This window comes from Gouania willdenowi, chromosome 14 (assembly GCF_900634775.1).
Source record: "Gouania willdenowi chromosome 14, fGouWil2.1, whole genome shotgun sequence".
In the NCBI taxonomy this organism is placed as follows: Eukaryota; Metazoa; Chordata; class Actinopteri; order Blenniiformes; family Gobiesocidae; genus Gouania; species Gouania willdenowi.
The window spans coordinates 16,308,551-16,327,561 of NC_041057.1; the positions used below are offsets into that span (position 1 = coordinate 16,308,551).

Below are 19,011 nucleotides of genomic sequence, written 5' to 3' on the forward strand. Positions count from 1 at the left end.
TTTTTCATAAGATTTCAGTCAATTAATGCAAAACTGGGATGTTTTTACTATGTCGCGAACAAGTAGTTTGTCCGATAGGATTTCTTTTTTTGGAATTTTGTCCTGTCACTAAAACAGGTATTTCCCTTTTTTAATACCACCATTTCTATCAGTAAATCTCAAACATTCATCTTTTCTTCACGGTATGTGTTGCAGTAGTTGTTGAACACACTCTTCCTATTTTACCTTAAGCTATTGTTGGAGATGCTGGGAGAGATTAGAGGTTCTCCAACCTTTAGGAAGAACTGGGCTGTGTTTGAAATGTCATACGTACTACTCACACTAAGTCTGAAGTCAGAATGACTATGCAGTGCATTCACATTAGATAGTACGGAAAGATTGAGTATGCAAGAAATACCAGAATCTTTACTATATCTGGACATTTTTTAAGTATGCACGGTGAACAACCGGCTTCAAGCTAAAAGTCAAACTCCCCCTTTTCAAAAAAAACACATCTCTTCTTGTCTTCCTTGAGTTTGTAAATAGGGCTCTTGTTTTGAAGTTAACCGGAAGTTTTATCAGTAGCACAATGGCGGGTTTTTGAAAGTCTTTGAAATGTCTGCATGAAATGAGTTTCCGTGAGTTTTATGGATCAAATGACTACATGTTGATATTCCACTTGGTCACTTTCTCAATGAAAATGATTTCAGAACTTTCAAAGATGGCTAATCAACAGAGATATTAAGCCAGTTTTCTAACCAATTGCAAAGTGCGTATTATGTTGGCAGCTGTTTTTGGGAGGCTGCCAGTCATTTCTGATGGATGGGGCAGATCTCTTAACACAAATTCATGTGATCAATGAACTCAAAAGTTAGCAGGAGGCTACTTTGGAACGTTTACATGAAATTGAATCCAATTTGTTAAAGTTAAATGCTCAGCTGCAAGTTAAGGGCACCTTGTTGGATTACTGCTGGAGACCAGGACTCAAGGCTACCAACATTGTACAAATCAATCAAAAAAACAAATCACTTATCATCATTGGCTCCCCAAAGTCAGCCGCTCAAGTCTGTCTCATCTATTCACCAATAAGTTTGTGTAGAAATGACGCTCCGTCCCTCCTCCTCCTCTTCCACCCCCAGTTCCACCTGGAACTTTGTTTTCTGAACCAGATCTACCCAAGATTGTCACACATCATCTGACTGAATCAGAATGAAGCAAAGGGATTATATTTCAACACCTTCACTGCAGGCTGCAGGAGGGGCGAGTGTGGCGCCCACAAGAGGCTGCCCACGTGCAATGTTCTCGGGTTTTTGTTGCGTGTACGCTGAAGAGGTGTTTGCTAGTTCTGCACTCGGGCCACCAATAGGGAACTCAGTTCAGGATCTGCCTTTTCCCCTCTTTGTTACTCCTATTCTCCCACTTTTCATCTAAATACGGGTCGCTGTCTTTGTGGCGACGCACAGTTCCCCCTCCCCTGTCCTCTCATGTTATACGTGATTGTCTTTACATGTTTCTTGGACGGGATGAAACTGAAAATGAAATTTCGTTAATGACATATAAAGATTGATTCTGATTCATCATCCTAACCATACTTACAGTAGACAGTATATTCCTGCACTCATTGAGTTTGTAGTGCATACTACGGAGTGTGCCATTTCAAACACAGCCCTGGTTGTCAGCATTCTATGTAGATTGACCTGTTGATGAAATGTGTTTGCTCCACTTTTGCATTAGCATTAGCAAGGCTTCTTTTGTTTCCCCTGTGGTGTATAATAATAATGAAGCAGTTCCCCACACCGAGGCTTTGTCAGCCAAACATGATAAAGTTGTGTGAAGGCGTGGGTAATCAGAGCATAGGCTAACATTACATCCTCCTCTCATCCTCCACGAGACGCATGTCTCGGGGTGACAGACACCCCATGTGGGCGGAGATGGGAAGGCGTGTGGCGACCTTTTCACAAAAGCTGCGACCCTGACGTAAGACGACGCTTGATTGCAGATGATAGTAACAATAAAACATTTGATGAAGCTGAGGAGCAGCGTACGCGTCACCTTTTCCCTTCTTCTCTCGCACCTTACTGTGTTGTGACTGGGGTTCTGGGTTGACTGGCAGTTAGATGGTGGCAGATAGCAGACCGTAGAGCTCAGCCGAGTGTCTGGTGGCTTGTTGTTGTGACTGAAGGCAATGATGTCCCCACGACAGCCGGGTGAAGACATTCAGAGGATGAACAGAGAGCAGAAAATGAGTCAGAACGTTGAAAATACCCACTGCCCACTTTGTGCCCGAGTGTGCAAGCATAATCTACACTTCACACATCATTCATGTCAGAATTCAACTGCATTTTCTTGGCTCTTTGCACCAGAAAAGCATTTCCTTTTAATACATTTGTACATTCATCAGAGGTGTAAAGAGTACTGATATATCGTACTCAAGTAGAAGTACTGTTACTTGAGTGAAATTGTACAAGTAAGTCATACATAAAATACTCAAGTACAAGTAAAAAGTAGCTCAATTAAATAGTACTTAAAGTAAAAGTTACTGGTTACATACACACACACCAAATCTTGCACTATTGGAAACTAATTTATTTTCCACAAAGGCATCTGTATAAAATAAAAGGTATTAAAAAAATTCTCAGGTGCTATATACACTGTAGCTACATTTATTCATTATAAAACTGAGAAAATAACTTTCATTCAATACAGTTTTGGCGCCGTGCAATATGTTTATTCTGATTGGTCGGCTATAATGTGATGTATTTGATTCTTGTCTGGTCATTTCATTTTTTGTAGTTTAACAATGTCCAATGATCATTTACTCAGAAACGGTTTGGTGTATAAATGTAACAAATTACTTATTTTAAAATGTACGTAAGTACAAGTAAAATTACTAATTTAGAAATATTTTCATAAAAGCAACTCAACTACAGTAACGTGAGCACTTGTAATCCTTTACTTTCACCTCTGCATTTCATCCCAATGTTCCTAACAAAGATGGTCTTTAAAACCCACAAACCTTTCATTAATCAGCTCAGGACACTGACACTTCATATCAAATGCAGACACCCATTTATGTAGACCAACTGTAAATGGCTATAGAGCCAAGTTGCAATTTTTACCCATTTTGTTGAAATGTAGTTGTGATTGAATATTGAATATATTATGTGATTATGATGTTTTCCATTGTTCTAAAGGAACTGAGAACTGCTGCTTTAGTGTTGGTCAGAGATGGGCAAAAATATGATTGTCTGATCCGAGAGCCACATTATCAACATTAGGGGTGGCAGTCACCTCAGTGGTATCTGTCATTGTGTCCCTGGGCAAGACACTTCACCCACACGGTGATGGTCGGAGGGGCCAATGGCGCACTTTGTCAGCCTCGCCTCCGTCAGTCTGCCCCAGGGCAGCTGTGGCTACAACAGTAGTTTACCACCACTAAGTGTGGAGTGAAAGAATAATCCCTTAATTCTGCAAAGCATCTTTGAGTGTCCAAAAAAGCGCTATATAAAATTGATGCATTATTATTATTATTATTATTATTATTATTATTATTATTATTATTATTAATGTTAGCATTTAGAATAATGACGGATCTAAGCATTACTACAGAAAAGAACAAAGGGTTTTGTCTTTAAGTCCTTTCTTGTAGGTTTTCATGGGGTGTTTTTTTAGTTTTTAGACATTTAATGTGTTTTTTAATTCATTTTTCCTATTTTCTTGTCTATATAGCAATTTTTTGTTGCCTTTTTGTGTTTTTTGAGTCATTATGTGTGTTTTTGTTATATTTTTTGTGTTATTGTTGTCATTTTGTAAATTTTTCCATCTGTCTTTGAAGTCTTTTTGTATATGTTGTTGTTTTTGTATTTATTTTGTGTTAAGTGGTTGTTTAGTGTGTCTTTGTTATCATTTTGTGTACTTTTGTTGACATTTTGTGCATTTTTCTGTGTTTCTGTAGTTTTGTGTGTGATGTTGGGCTTCACATAATTTCCAACTTCATGAATTACAATTTTGGCCCCCATGGCCGCCAGTTCCTTGTGTCTGGTGTAAGTGCTTGTTTGAAACCGGTGCAAGCGGTAAATTAAATTAATAATCACCCCCTAAAGTCTCCTAAAGGTGATGAAAGCTTGTTTTGTGATTGGATTTGTTCACGCTACACCTCAGATTTACAACAGTGGTGTTTGATTTTAATGGTTGTGTGTGTCTGTGATATTTACCTTTTTTACTCTAAAAATCACAATTCTCATGACATGTTTAAACTTAATTAAGCACATAATAGTGTTAGTTGGAAACAAAAATATATACATTTGAATGTACTTCATATAGGATCTATTGAAAGGATAAATATTCCCTTTCCTGGCTTTTTGCTAAAGATCCAAGCATTAGGGATCGTTTTTGTGTCTCCTGAGGTATTCTAGCTGTTAGATGAGAACGTTCGGACTTAATGTAATGCCATTAGATGCAATTTGCGGGTGATTTAAGTGAAGTTGCATACTCCAAAACTTTGCTAATCATTAGTGTTGATACATTTGATAAGAAAAAAGTAGCAATCATCATGACTCCACAGGTTGTCCCTGAACGTGCCTCGCCGCTCCGTCTCTACCCTTAGGCCCATCCTCATCCAGCCACCGTCGCCTCCCACGGGAGAGTGTTCCTCTCTTTCCATCCCCCACTTAAATAACAGCCACTCCAGCCCCATTAAGACACTGCTGCTGCTGCTGCTGCTGTGCACATGAAGAGCCACAAACTGGCCAGGTCTTTATAAATAGATGAGTGGAGGAGAGAGGCTGGATATAGACGAGCTAAAGGCCCCAGTCTAAGAGCCCCCCGTCTCCCCGTCTCCTTCAGCTCTTACCTTCGGGTGTCACTTTGGGCCGACTCAATTTTACACTGTAATAGACCTCCTGGGTCAACTACTTTTCTCCCACCTTTCCTTCCTGTTTTATCTCGCCGCTGCTTTCTTCATCTATCAGTGGCTGACAACACCTAAACTGCTTTTCCAGCTACACACAATTATTCCCTGCACCGGCTCCACAGTTTCGACCACTAAAGTCTGTCCAAATCTAATCAGAGGAACAACTTTGGTGCTAAGAGCAGTTTTTTAGTTCTCAAACGAGATGGGCAAACAGAAAGCCGTACGCAAATCACTGAAAAATACACATATATCACAGTCTGTTTTATTCTCCTCGTTTGAAGTCGATATCACTGGTGTCCATTGTGCGCAGGTGTAATCGCCCCGACTTCAAAGTTTCCTTTAGTTTTTTACACTTTTTGTTCATCTTTGTTTTCTCTGTGTTTGTGTGAGGGTGTGCACGTCTGTATCAGGCTCTCATATTTCCATTGTGCCTTTGACCAGGCCAGAGGTCGAAGGTCACCTGACCTTTTACATTCCTGAATCTCTTTTTTTTTTTTTTTTTTTTTTCTCCTCCACCTCTTCATCCTCACCCGAAAGTCTTTCCCAGTTTCACCCCAACCCCCCACACACAAGTCCAGTCCACACGCATGCACGCACACACGTACGCACATGCATGTGCTTTGTCTACAGACATTTTGTATTAAAATCTTTGGACCTACCTGCTTTTTTGATAATGTAAGGCATGTAGTTAAATTATTAATTCATTGTTAAACCTGTAGTCTTAATTTGTGCTTTAAATATCCCAGGCTAAAGATGTTAACATATTTTTTTAATGAATTCATGTAAAAAATAATAATAATAAAATAATAAAAACACCTCGGCTATTTATTTTGGGGTTTTAAAAGACTCCAGTGAACTATAGGGGGTGGTAATGCATCTGTTCACTGAATTGGAAGAAGTCACTTTACAATATAAAAACTACACAATAATTAAAGCTTTTTTTACACATAAATATGAGCAATCTTCCAATCTACGTCCACCATTCCTAATCAAAAGATTAACTAGGAGATGACAAAAATAAACATGATACAGCTCAGGATTATTAATTATCCAAGTAGAATCCACATTTTTCAATCCACCTTATTCCTGGAGTCGCTACTTCTAGATTATACGTGCAAATTTCTGTGTAATAAAAAGATAAATTTGCAAATAGATTGTTTTTATTGAGATAAACGGACTGCTCTACACTACACAGTGAAGTATTTCAGACAAACAACACAAACTGTGCATCGTATTAACAGTGGTCTTTCCAGGAATAAGATTGATTAGTTCTAAGCAGATATTAATACAATCAAAACTAAACAGTAGACTAAAGCTAGTTGTAAATGTGAACACCATTTACTCTGCTTTTTAGCAACTTTTCCATCCATCATCACTGTTTTCCCACAACTTCCCCATGGCTGAAACAGATGTTTTTTAGCTGTGAGAGCAGCTGAGGTGGTGATTGATCAGGAGTAGACCCTCCTTCTCCAGTGGTTATGAACATGAGGCAGACCGCTCTTCATAGATTTTTAAATTAGTGTCAGCTCTGCCCCAAAGATGTGTTATTGACTGATGAAATAGAAACTGAGCTCCAAACACTTGGTCCTTCCCCAGAGTTTTCCCCAGCCGGGTAATTGAAAAAGTGTGGAGGGAAAGGAGTGTGTTCCCGGGAGCGTGCAGCGGCGAACCTGTGTGTGTGTGTGTGTGTGTGTGTGTGTGTGTGTGTGTGTGTGTGCACGCCACCGTGTGTTTGTGATTGTTACGTGTCAGCGTGCTCTTTATCTCTAGCAGAGAAAAATGCACAGTGCTCGCTAACGTCAGGATTGGATTGAAGTATTGCATAGGAGATCTTTATCTGTCTACACACACACACACACCCTGAAACAAGAGGAGCGTGTGCAGCGTATCCTATACAGTACATGTCAAGAGGCCTGGTAATGAATGTTAAGTGTGCAATGTGTGTCTGAGCCTCAGGTGTTACATCAGAAATGTTCTTTATCCTGTCGCCTGTTGCCACTGCATGCACAAGACACGTTTTGTTTTCCATCATTCTATGTTACATAGAATGTAATAGTGTTCACTTTTACTCTCAGAAAACATCAAAGTTTCATCTAAGGAAAACAAAAACACACAAAACGACGACCAAAACGCACATAACGACTATAAATACACAATATGACAACAAAAATACACGAAATGTCAATTAAAGTACACCAAATAACTTTCACAACACACAAAACAACTCGAAAAATACACAAAACAAGAATACACATGACAATGCCATAAATATTCAAATTAATCAAAACATATCACTCGAAAAATAGGCAAAATCACTCCAAAAGGCACAAAAAGAGAATAAATATATGTAAAATGACAGAAAACTACAACAAAAATATGCAGAATGGGAAAAAACACACACAAATAAAAACAAAAGACCACAAAATGGATCACAATAATACAAATAAATAAATAAACAAGTTGATGACAAACACAAAATAATTTGAAAATAGACACAAGAAAGTTAAGTGTCATGTTAGCTTAGCGAGCCACATTTGGGTCCCTACCCACGTTTTGAGATCTCCTGCTTTGGAGGACATTAAGGCTTAAGTTTTGGATGATGTTTCCCATCCTTCAGCTCTGCTCACACGGAGATGTTTTGTTGCTTTGCAGGCTCGGACATGGCCATCTTCTGCCTGCTCTGTGGGAAGCGTTTCCAGACCCAGACGGCGCTACAACAGCACATGGAGGTCCACGCCGGCGTCCGCAGTTACATCTGCAGCGAGTGCAACCGCACCTTCCCCAGCCATACCGCGCTCAAACGTCACCTACGCTCACACACAGGTCAGTGGAAGCTCTTAGTCTGTGCTGTCACAGCCAGGAGACAAACGACTCACTTTGCCTACAGTGTTTGACATACTGTGTTAGGTAAGTATACAAATAATACGACATTGACTCACATTTAATTTAACGTCTTGTCTATTCAACTATGTAACAGTGACATTTGGAAATGCAGATTATAGGAGCATTTCAGGCTTTAATATTGGTTTGTGGACCAGTGTAGCACCCCTGATGTAGCTGTGTGCATTATTTATGTTTACTATATACAGTACTAAGATTTAGAGCAGTGGTTCTCAACAATTTTTGGGTCATGACTCCATTTTGATGTTACACATTTCTAGCGACCCCAAAAACATTTTTGTTTTTCTAGAATTTGTGTTCGATCATGTTTGTGATGCTGTGTTACCAATACAGATTATCCAGAATTATTGACGATACTGTATGTGCCATCTTACATATTTACAGTATATACAGCATTTTATTATCCCCCACCACAAAATACGGAAGGAGGATATAGGTTTGAGCTCCGTCCGTTAAAGGGGTTAGTTAAAGGGGACAGCTTTTCTCAGAAACTGGTGTGCGGCTTCAGGTTATCAATACCTTGATGGAGTTCGAAAATAAGAAGTGCGCAAATATATATTTTTTGGAGTCATTGCCCTTGTGCCGTTTTTTTTTTACTATGTTCAAGGTATCTTCAAGGTGGACAGCTTTGCCGAGAAAACGTTTAAGATAAAAAAAAAATATATATATATATATATATATATATATATATATATATATATATATATTGATGTGATATCATTTTCTTATGTATACATCTAAGATAGATTTTGGACATTTAGGAAAAAGGTTGTGAGTTATGAAGCAAACGAATCTAGCGGGAGATGTTGATGACTGTCTTCTTGTTTAAACTTGATTTATAATTGAGAAAGTGAAATGAAGGAATACAGTTGTTTAAGATTGTGTTTTAATTTGGGGCGACCGTGGCTAGGTTGAGTGGGTCGACCAATAACTGAAAGGTTGGGGTTCGAAATCTGCTCTATCCGAGTCATTGTCGTTGTGACCTTGGGCAAGGCACTTAACCCTCATTGCCTCGTATTAATGGGTATGATTTGTGCATGACTTTTGGTGGTGGTCAGAGTGTAAAATGGCAGCCACGCTTCTGTCAGTATGCCCCAGGGCAGCTGTGGCTACAATGTAGCTTACCACCACAGGTATGGTTGGTGTGAAAGTATATTTTTAATATTTTTGTGATCAATTACTAGACATTTCAGCCAACCCCATTTAAATTCCAGGCGACCCTACATGGGGTCACGACCCCAAGGTTGAAAAAACCCAGATGTAGAGCTATAAATCATCTGGATGAAATAATCCAAGCTGCATATCCCAGTCTGATATCATGCACTGGCTTTTGGAAAGGCTTGCAATATTTAATAAGTAAGTGTGCGTGCGTGTGTGCGTGTGTGTGTTACGGTGAGGACAATAGCTGGCTATAAGAACCTAAATAATGCTGAACCCAAACAACTCAATGAATGATGCGTTCACAGTTTCTCTGTTACTGAAGCTCGGCCGAATAAAGTCCTATAATTCAGGTCAACGCTAAATGAATTCAGCAGCAGTCGGAGAAAGGCGTATTTACGCTCTCTGTCCGTGTGCATTATAGCTGTTGTTTTGTTCACTCGTAGTTCTCCCAGTGCTGCTGCTTTGTGGCTGGGATACAAATGTGCTTTTTCTAAGGCAACCGATGGAAACCTGACGGATGTTGTTACTATTCAGAGTGTGAGAAAAAAGAAGCAAGACAGAATATGAACACATGGAAATGAACCCTATTTCAGTGGCGAGCGATGGATTTATTTATTTATTTATTTTTGTCTTTCCGTGTGTGTGTGTGTGTGTGTGTACCTCTCACCCAGCCGCCTGTCTGCGACCTTAAATAACAGTCTCACTGTCAGAGCCGATTTAGCTCACCGGCTCTCGGATAAATATTTGAAACGAAAGGCTGTGAGATGAGAGCAGTCGGCCCTATTTACAAGTCAGGCGAGCACACCATTAGTGTGTGAGGGCAGCGGGGGGCGGGGTGGGTTGGGGCGGGGGTTGGATGTGACTGGTTGAATTGCCTGTACAGTAGCGATGCACACATCTGCTCCGTGAGGCAGACGTGTGGGAGCACACGTGCAGCATCCTCTGAACCACCTGCCCACCTCACAAGTGTCACGTCGGCTCGTCTGTGGCGCCATCGGACGAGGCTGTGGGCGTGTGTCAAATCCCAATGAAACATCCGTGAAAGCAATCCTTTAGTGCATCGTTGGGAAGGAAGAGCACAGAAAGAAATCCTTATTTACTCAGACACTAACAGAGACAGCAGAGGCAGGATGTTTCTTTACAATGATGACTCTTTGCTGTTCAGACAAATACAGATGTTAAATGTATTACAGTCCTTTAGCAGTGACTGTATTTGCTATTAAATGATGATTCTTTAGGCAGCACAGCTTTTGGAGTTGTAGGAAAAGCCTAATTTAAGCATCCGTGGGGAAAAACTAAACACCATGATGATTCATTCTAAAAGCAGAAGAAAGAAAGTCAACACGTGAAGCTCATGGTTTCTAATAATCGTTTACAGTTGCAGGTTGTGGGAAATTTTGAATTTTTTACAATTTTTGATCTATGGTTTTCATCTTCTTTTATTGAAACATTAAATATTTAAGTTCTTAGTAAATAAGCAGCTCAGATGTGATTTTGGGGGGGGGGGCGACATGACCCCTGGTAAAAGTTAGAAAGGTAAAATATATATGTTATAACGACATGAGCAACTGGTGGCCCGGGGACCACATGTGGTCCTGAGGCTAATTTTGAACGGTCCCCTAAGTAAATGCACAAAAATGACTGTTCAATTATCACAGGATGACAGTTTTATGGAGAATGAGGTTTAGATCAACTTGAGGTCCAGGTTTAGTTTAAAGTTAAAATTACATCCAACGTTTATCCAGTTACACTCAAATATACACACACATACAAACCAACAAATTAAACAATATTAACATCTGATTGATAGATTGAAGGGAATCTGTTGCAAGATTTTCCTGAATGATGAATAAAAACTTCCCCTGAAGTTGGATTGGGTGCTGTGATGGGCCTATAGTTGATATATGTGTAATATGATGTATATTAGTTTACATGAGGAAGTGTTAAACCTAAGGTTAAAATTGCACTTTTAATTTGAATAGACAGACTGTGGCAGCTCATCTTTGGTTGTGGATAAATCTCACTTATTGGTCACATCACCATTCTGCTGCATTCATTACTAGCGTTTCATTTCACCTGTCTGTTGCCTTATTGTGTGAACGCAGCCCTGCTGACACCGGATCAGCGTTTAGGACAGGGATGGAGGTAAAAAAAAAACTCCATTTAATAGTGTTGATTTCAGCATTTCATCCCAAACAGCCATGTGTCCTGTACATTAGTCATATAGCATGCTACAGGGAGCAGTGCACAACGCTTGGTTTGGTATCCGCGGCAGCTGAGCCTCCCTTTCTCCTGCTAACACACAGATATACACAGAGCAGGCCTTCATTAATATTCTGTTGTTGTGCACTGTCTGTGTATAAGTGTGTGTGTGTGTGTTTTTAAATCTCAGCCAATTTGCTGTCTGCTGCGAGCGAGTGTTTTGTGTTCACAGCTGTATTTGATAGCACTACAGCCAGCCTCAGTCAGAGAGAGGGAGAGAGAGTGAGCCAGTCCTGGTTCTGGCAAAGATGGAGACCTGGTGATTTACAGCCTCTTAACGTGTGTAATGAACACGCCCCATGTGCCCATGGGCACAGGCTACCCTCGGGTGGTGTCAGAGGAGGTGCTGAGGGAGGGGGAGATGATTCAGGAAACGCAGGTGGTGCTGCTCGGGGGCACTGTTGGGTTCACTCACCAGGCACCAGTTCCACCTCACTGTGCCGGGGTCCTTGTTCGTGCCATGTGCTCTGAGCAGAAACTGGACAGAAGAAACAAAGGGAAAACATGGAGAAAATGTGGCAGATTGTAGATGGACAGAGGACACGTCCACATTGTTTTCTGGCTCTGGAGAGAATATTTGGACAAAATGAAGTCCTGTCTGCCTCTTAACATGCTTCCAATGTGATTATGGGCTTGTGTTTTATGCATGAAAAGCTCTTTAGCTTTGCACTCTGGCGTCCCCTAGTGGCAGCAGGTGATTACATGCATAGAGACACTTACTCTGTTGTACCAATTGGAGTGACAGTACAGATGCTTTTTGTTAAAAATCACTCCAATACAAGTGAAAGTAGCTCAGTGAGAATATTTCTTAGGTTAACGTACAGAAGTATTTGCATTAGCCTTTATATAGTCAGGAAAACCACATTGAGAATAACAATCTTGTTTACAAGTGTGTCCTGGCAGCAGTACATAAAACAAGTTTACATTGTCAAAATAATACTAAAATGCTCTTAAAACAAAAAAAACAGCACAGAAGACAAATACATGAAAAACAATGAAAATCCCATATCGGTCGACCTCTAGTTTTTAAAGGCCGATGCAGATACTGATTTTTTTTTTTGTAATTCAGCCAATCGCCAAAATCTAAAGCCGATTTTGGAAGCCGATATTTGAGGTTGATATACTTTTTTTTTTTAATATTAGAAATTAAATTAAATACACCAATAGAACTCTTAACATGTATTGAACTTTAAATATACAACAATATACAATGTGCAATGTGCAAGTACTCAGTTTAAACTGTTTCAAGCTTCTTTCTTAACTTAAAGTATTGAGTAATTAAATTCACAAGGATATAATAGGATAAGGATATTTGATCAAGCACTATTACATTATATCCTTATCCTTTTATATCAGCTTTTTATTTGTAAGCCTATTGGCTTCTACCTCTCCTATACACATGCTATTATTATTATTATTACTTTTTTTTGTTGTATATTCATGGATGTTTGTTCTTTCTTTTTTTCCTCTAAAGTGCTAAATAAATAAATTAAGAAATATATATATATATATATATATATAAAAATAAAATCAGCCATAAGAACAGGGTGAAGTTTTTGTTTCCAGGTGCTGTAAAATGGCCCAAAACTCTCCCAGTGAGACCAACTCTATACAGAATTCCATGAACGTGGAGCAGAACTCATGTAGGCTTAAGAGCGCAGACTGTAGTTAGTTAATTTACAGATGAATGATCTAAGCCTCTATTATGTATGTGGTTATCACACACATAAACCATATTGAAAGTAATTTAATCATAAATGCAATTAAGAAACTGCTAATACACAGTCGGTTTCTTGTTTATAACTAAATAAGTAATCACGCAATGTTCAGTGCCTCTTTTGTTCCACTTTGTGTTTTGAAAAACCTTGAACATGGGCCTGATAAACGGCCATGGATGCTCAGGCGGAGTATCTTCGTCCTTGTCAGGGTCCTTCTCTGCTGAAGAGAATGTCTGAACAACAACACTATTACAAGTGACCTGCCTCGCTCTGTTTGCTCCTGCACTGGGTAGCATGATATATTAAAGGTAGGACTGGGTCGACCCATACCAGGTTCAACAGACACTTTTAGTGATTGAAGAAAAGCTGTGAGCGAATATGAGAGATAAAGTAGCCAGTAATATGGGCATCCATAATAATGTACTTCAGTAAAGTGCATTACTGAAGTACATAGAGTTTGTTAATTTGACCCTCCCTTTGTCCACCACAGTTAATATGTAATAAGAATCTAAATTAACATGTGTAGGATTAAAAACAAGATTCTGTCACTTGTTGTTATTACACCTACAAATCCCTTCTTACACAGATCATATTCATAAGGATGTAATTTATCTATACATTCATGAGCTATATTTTGTATCTATAGCTGTTCAAAAGTTGGCTTTTTGGTCTTTGGTGGTGTCTCTGTGAAGAAGAAACCCATTACAAATTAGATAAATGTTATTCTATAGTACATACAATGGCATGATGACTACAACTATGAGTAAAATTTCAAATTTCATTAAAAAAAAAGACAAGAAAATTCCACTCAATGATATGATTCTGTTTATTGGTGGCATCCTCCCTAACAGGAATAAAGGGTACTTATTAATCATGACACTTAGCTTGGTTAATTCTATTCTTATACTCCGATGAGGCAGAGGACGAGCAGTTGCATAGTCTGCCTATAGCCAAAAACGGTTTTGTTTTACCCCATCTAAACTCCACAGGATGGGGCTAATCCCATGATGGAATATTAGTTTATTCATTTTGGAAAAATATACTAAAATATGTGCTTTGGGGAGACAAATATATTCAAATGTGATTATACTAAAAAACAAAAAAAACGTGAGAATACTTCTCGTATTATGGAGTACTTTCTCTCCACATCCTGAGCAGTGGCTGAGGATGTGACTGTGAAGTTGAGTTGGCCAAGCTGAATGATCAGAATGAAGACATTTTTGCTCAAATCATAGATGAGATGCTTTGAACACCTGGGTTTTTGTGTATAAAAGACAGTGTGGGTTTCATGTGTAACACTGTCAGTATAGTAGGAATACATAAATACTGCACCTAGCAAAAAGGCTAGAAACCGTCATCAAATGACAGATTAATGCTGCTTTACTTCTTCAAGGTTTTTGATGGTGTTTGTCCACATGAGGCGACAGCACAGTAACGGGACACAAGGCGTAAATAACCCTCCACGGGCTCCCTGTGAGCATTAGCACCCCGCTCGCCTGTCTGATCTGAGGCCCTAATTAAAGTCAGGTGAATATGAGCTTGATTATTATTCCTGCGGCGTCGAGCCAGCCCGCGGAGCGCCGTGATGGATTGTGATCTCTGCTGTGGCTGAAACGCTAGAAAGAGCACAATGTCTTACAGCGGGCGCCACTGATAACTTCATGCAGACAAATAAAGACTGTCACTTTTATTGATTTTTCTTTCTTCCTCCTTCACCCTCTCCTTCTCCGTCTCTGTTTCATCCCTCCCCGTAGCTCTCCCCTCCATCCCTATCTTTCCTTTAATACGTCCAAAGTGACAAGGCATTAAAAACATCCTCCAAGAACCTATACCACCCCCAAAAAAAGGTCATACCACTTTTAAATGAATCGCATGCTACTCTTTGCGGGAAATCTTAAATAAAATATGCAGGGCGGACGTGAAATTGTCTGCTAACGACGGGGCAACGAAAGCTGCAGCACGTAACGAGAAATGCAATTTATTCCACGGCACGTTGCTGCTTGGACAGGCAGATAATGAAAGGCATAGGTCACTGATGGCGACTTAAACCTGTAGCAGTGCAGCAAAATGCATTAATAAATATCCACAACATTATTACCAGGCTGGAGAGGGTAACGTGGGGGGTGGGGGGTGAGGGTGGGAAGGGGGGGGATGTATTCTCATCCAACATGAGAATACAATTAGTCTTTGCTGGTGAGAAGCTACTGTGTTCCATAACATCCTCAATCATTGACGGCTGAATATTCCATTACTGCTGCCCTATGGGATCCTGTGTACAGTACATCCACCGACTGAAATAAGCCTGATGTGTATCAGGATGGAAATGTGATTCCCTGTAAACAAGGAGGAAGAGTGCATATCCCCACTGTGAACAGATTAGCCACAAGGTGTAGGAATAGAAACTCCCAGCATGCTGTCAATAAACGGCATCATATGACACTGAAAATCTTCCATTTTTGTTGACTTATCTGTTACTTCTCGCACCAAATGCATGTAGCTACTCAAACTGCACAAGAAAAAAGGAACCCAACACGTGTGTTTCCATTACCCTTGGAAATGCGCATAATCAAAATAGCGCAATAAATACTGGTAATGGAAACATCTGAATTTCGAAAAAACACTCTTTTAATCTTTTACACTTTCATGAGGAGGACGTTAAGATATTGAAATGTGTTGCAAAGGCGCTATGGAAGCACTTTTTCCGCAAAGACATGACGTACCTGGTCACATGACCACTTCTCTCCGAGAAAACATGCTGCGGTACGTGTAAACAGAAGAAGAGACCAGGGCATTTCTTAGCAGTATAAAATTATTGCTGCCACATTAGACATGAAATAACAAAGGAATGCAGAGTGTTATAAGGAGGTTTGGAGCGTCCGTCGTCCTGCAGCGAAGTCTCGTGGGATGAGATTTGACGGGAGTAACGAGGCTCCTCTCCAAAACAACCTCCAATGGAAACGCGTTCAAAGTGCAATTATACTTTGTCGACATTGAAAAATATTGCCTTTATTTTGCAAAAATCTGTAATGGAAACCCAGTTACTGATTTGTAGAAACTATTAACAATATAATAGAAAAAATACAACATTTGGAGCATTAAGTATCAACTAAACTATATTTCTTATTAAAGAAACGAGTACCTGTTGATACAAATACTGCCGCTCTGAGTTGTTCAGGTGTTATCTTTTTTTTTTAATTGATATTCACAGAAGCAGATTCTTTGCAGACCGACACAAACAAACCGCTTTACAGGGATTTACAAATCATCCAGCGTGTTTGACTCGTGACCCTGCATCGTGGGATGAAAAACAAATACATATACGAGGATAATACATTTCCTAAAGACAAGCGAGCCTCATTACTCTATTTTTACCACATCCGTCAGGTTATCCATTTGTGCTGTGACACTGGGACTGCATGGTCAATAATACATCTCACGGTCAGTAAACAGGCGTGACAGGAGACGGTTATTTAGGATGTTAGACAAAGCAAACACTGCTAGTGATTTGTGGAGAAAAACAAAAGCTGGGTACATCTCGTCTGTTGGATTATTCGATGTTACCATTTTAAACATTTTAATCTTCACACCATGCAAAGGCTGATCCTCTTTTAGTGCTCCTAGAAGCCAGTGCGCAAGAGTGATGATGATCTACCGGAAAAGTCTCTGATGAAGGTTTTCTGCATTTTATCTTCATTTCATACTCTTGTTTCCCTTTCCATCTTTACAGCGGGGGATCACCCATACGAGTGCGAGTTTTGCGGGAGCTGCTTCCGAGACGAGAGCACGCTGAAGGGCCATAAGCGCATCCACACCGGAGAGAAGCCCTATGAATGTAACGGCTGCGGGAAGAAATTCAGCCTCAAGCACCAGCTGGAAACCCACTACCGCGTGCACACAGGTATGTGATATCCCTACATTTAGTTTTTTTCTGTTTTTTCCCAGAGGAAAAAGATTAGTCTGTATAACGACACAGCAGAACAAACACTAATAGATGTTATTGGCTTGTAAAACAAATGTTAGGCAAGAAATAGTTTCTCTACTGAGTTGCAATAGCACAATTTTGAAAATATAAACTGGATAATACCAAAAATGTCCTTAAGGGGGATGTAGTGAGCTGCTTTGACATCTGTTCATTGGACAATAATTTATCAGAAAGTGTATCTTTCACTAAATCCATTTCTAAAGCTAATAAAAGTTGAAGGCCGATTCACAGAGTGAAGGGTTTTAATTATCTCAGTGAACCTCAGAATTAAGCTAGTTTAGAAATTAGATATTGATCACATAATTGGCTTTCTTACCTGATCAAAAGGAAACTTAATAAACAATCAACACTGATTGGATGCAGCATCAGTCTGGCTTTATTTCTGGGTATTGTTTGCCTTTCGCCGCACAGACTTGAGCCATGCCTGAACACTCTGATCCAGGATATGGAGCCTGTTAGAGGTCACAATAGTAGGAAATTCGAGTTCCAAGGCAGGGACCAGAGCAGATGAATATCTCTGTTGCTGTGATACAGTAGATGAATGTCTCAGAAGACTCCGTATTGATCCCAGTATATTTAGAGCCCCATAAAGATGTTGACACAGTGATAAGCTAGGTGCCCTGGAGAATGAGTACAGGCTTGCCAGACTGAGTGAGGATACCGTGAGTACTCACTAGAATGGCACGCGGCCAAGGCTTTCCACATCCATCCACCATTTCTTTTCACGTACACACACGTACACGTACGCTCTCATCTCCATTCAATAACCCAGCTGTTAAGCCACACTATCAAGGCAGCCTGTCCAATAATTGGCTCCCCCTGCCATACACCCTATTCCTCTTTTGTATGGGGGAGGGGGGCTTTGCGTTAAGCCATAGAGCAACAGTAGATAACAAGAGCAAGTGACAAGCTCACAGTCAAAGGCCACATCGCACAAAAGGTAGCCGCTTGATGAATCATCGACATTGGCTACCAAACCCCCTCCGCAACTCTTTCCCTCCACACATCGCAAATGCCAATGGCGATCAATACCCAGGACTTATTTGCAATTCATTATTAGCTGGTTATTTGAGGCAGACCCGTTTACAGTCTACTTATCAATATCAACACAGTGCACGTGTCCACACCATTTCAAAGGAACACGAGCGCCTGGAGCACTGGCATAACGCTGATTGGCTAAATGCCACCATAACCCGGCTCATAGCGGAGGTCAAGGTTAAGCAGGCCTTGAATAGAAGCTGCCCGGCCAAGCGGCAGTGACACCACAATGCTTAGGGGTTTTTTTTGCCTGCTCGAATGTGCAAAGCTCTCGCTGAAAGGTGACAGCGAATGGCGGGCCAGATCACTTCCGACAACTCATTTCAAATGCCATTGGTAAAGGTTAACATTTACATGTCTAATTTGCGTCTGCCGGCTGGGGCGCTGGTGGATTATACTCTGCTATCTCTCAAATGATTAGCAGGCTTAAGACGGTTGCCAGTGCTGAATTGAAATGTGCAACTCAAAAAGTGGCATCTGCCACTTTGTACTTAGTCTGTTAGAGGAAAAAACAGGTATAGAAGAAGAGACAGTTATAAGTATCCAAACCACCACATCAGTCGGACTCTGGCTTCTACCCCATAAAGTAGTAGTAGTAGCTGGAATACAGTAATAAATGGCCATTAGAAACCTCTAAACCAACTGATATACAGACATTAAGCAGTTTGTAGATGCTTTTTTTTTGTTTCTCTTGTCTGCACATGCCGTCAAAAGTCAACACTACAAGAAGTGCAATCTTTTTTAGACAGCAATGCATGTTTTGTTATTGCAATTAAATAAATGTATTTATTTTATTGCATAATTGTGACCATCATCAGCCCTCCCTAAGGAAGGGTAAGAAACACTTTATTAAAGGGAGAATATAAAAAGAGAGCGCAGTGTTACACCTGGGTGAGGGGGTGGGGGGAGGTGGAGGGAGAAGGGAGCAGGGAGGAGCGATTCAAGGTAGAAAAATGGAAGGGTGAGGAAGAGTTGATTATTGTAAAGTCAGAGTGAGATATGAAGTTGTAGGCGTGAGGCTTAGGTATAATGGTAGCAGTTTGTAGATGCTTGTAGAA

The 19,011-nt window shown here is 40.2% G+C and overlaps 1 protein-coding gene across 1 annotated transcript in view; it reads left to right on the forward strand.

The window, feature by feature from the left end:
* The window catches only part of zbtb16a (zinc finger and BTB domain containing 16a), a 155,895-nt gene that overhangs the window by 131,038 nt on the left and 5,846 nt on the right, over nucleotides 1–19,011 (forward strand). Inside the window, exons 5-6 of the mRNA XM_028466181.1 lie at nucleotides 7,544–7,714; nucleotides 16,661–16,831. Coding sequence (XP_028321982.1) covers nucleotides 7,544–7,714; nucleotides 16,661–16,831 — 342 coding nt within the window. The remainder of the gene's footprint in view (nucleotides 1–7,543; nucleotides 7,715–16,660; nucleotides 16,832–19,011) is intronic.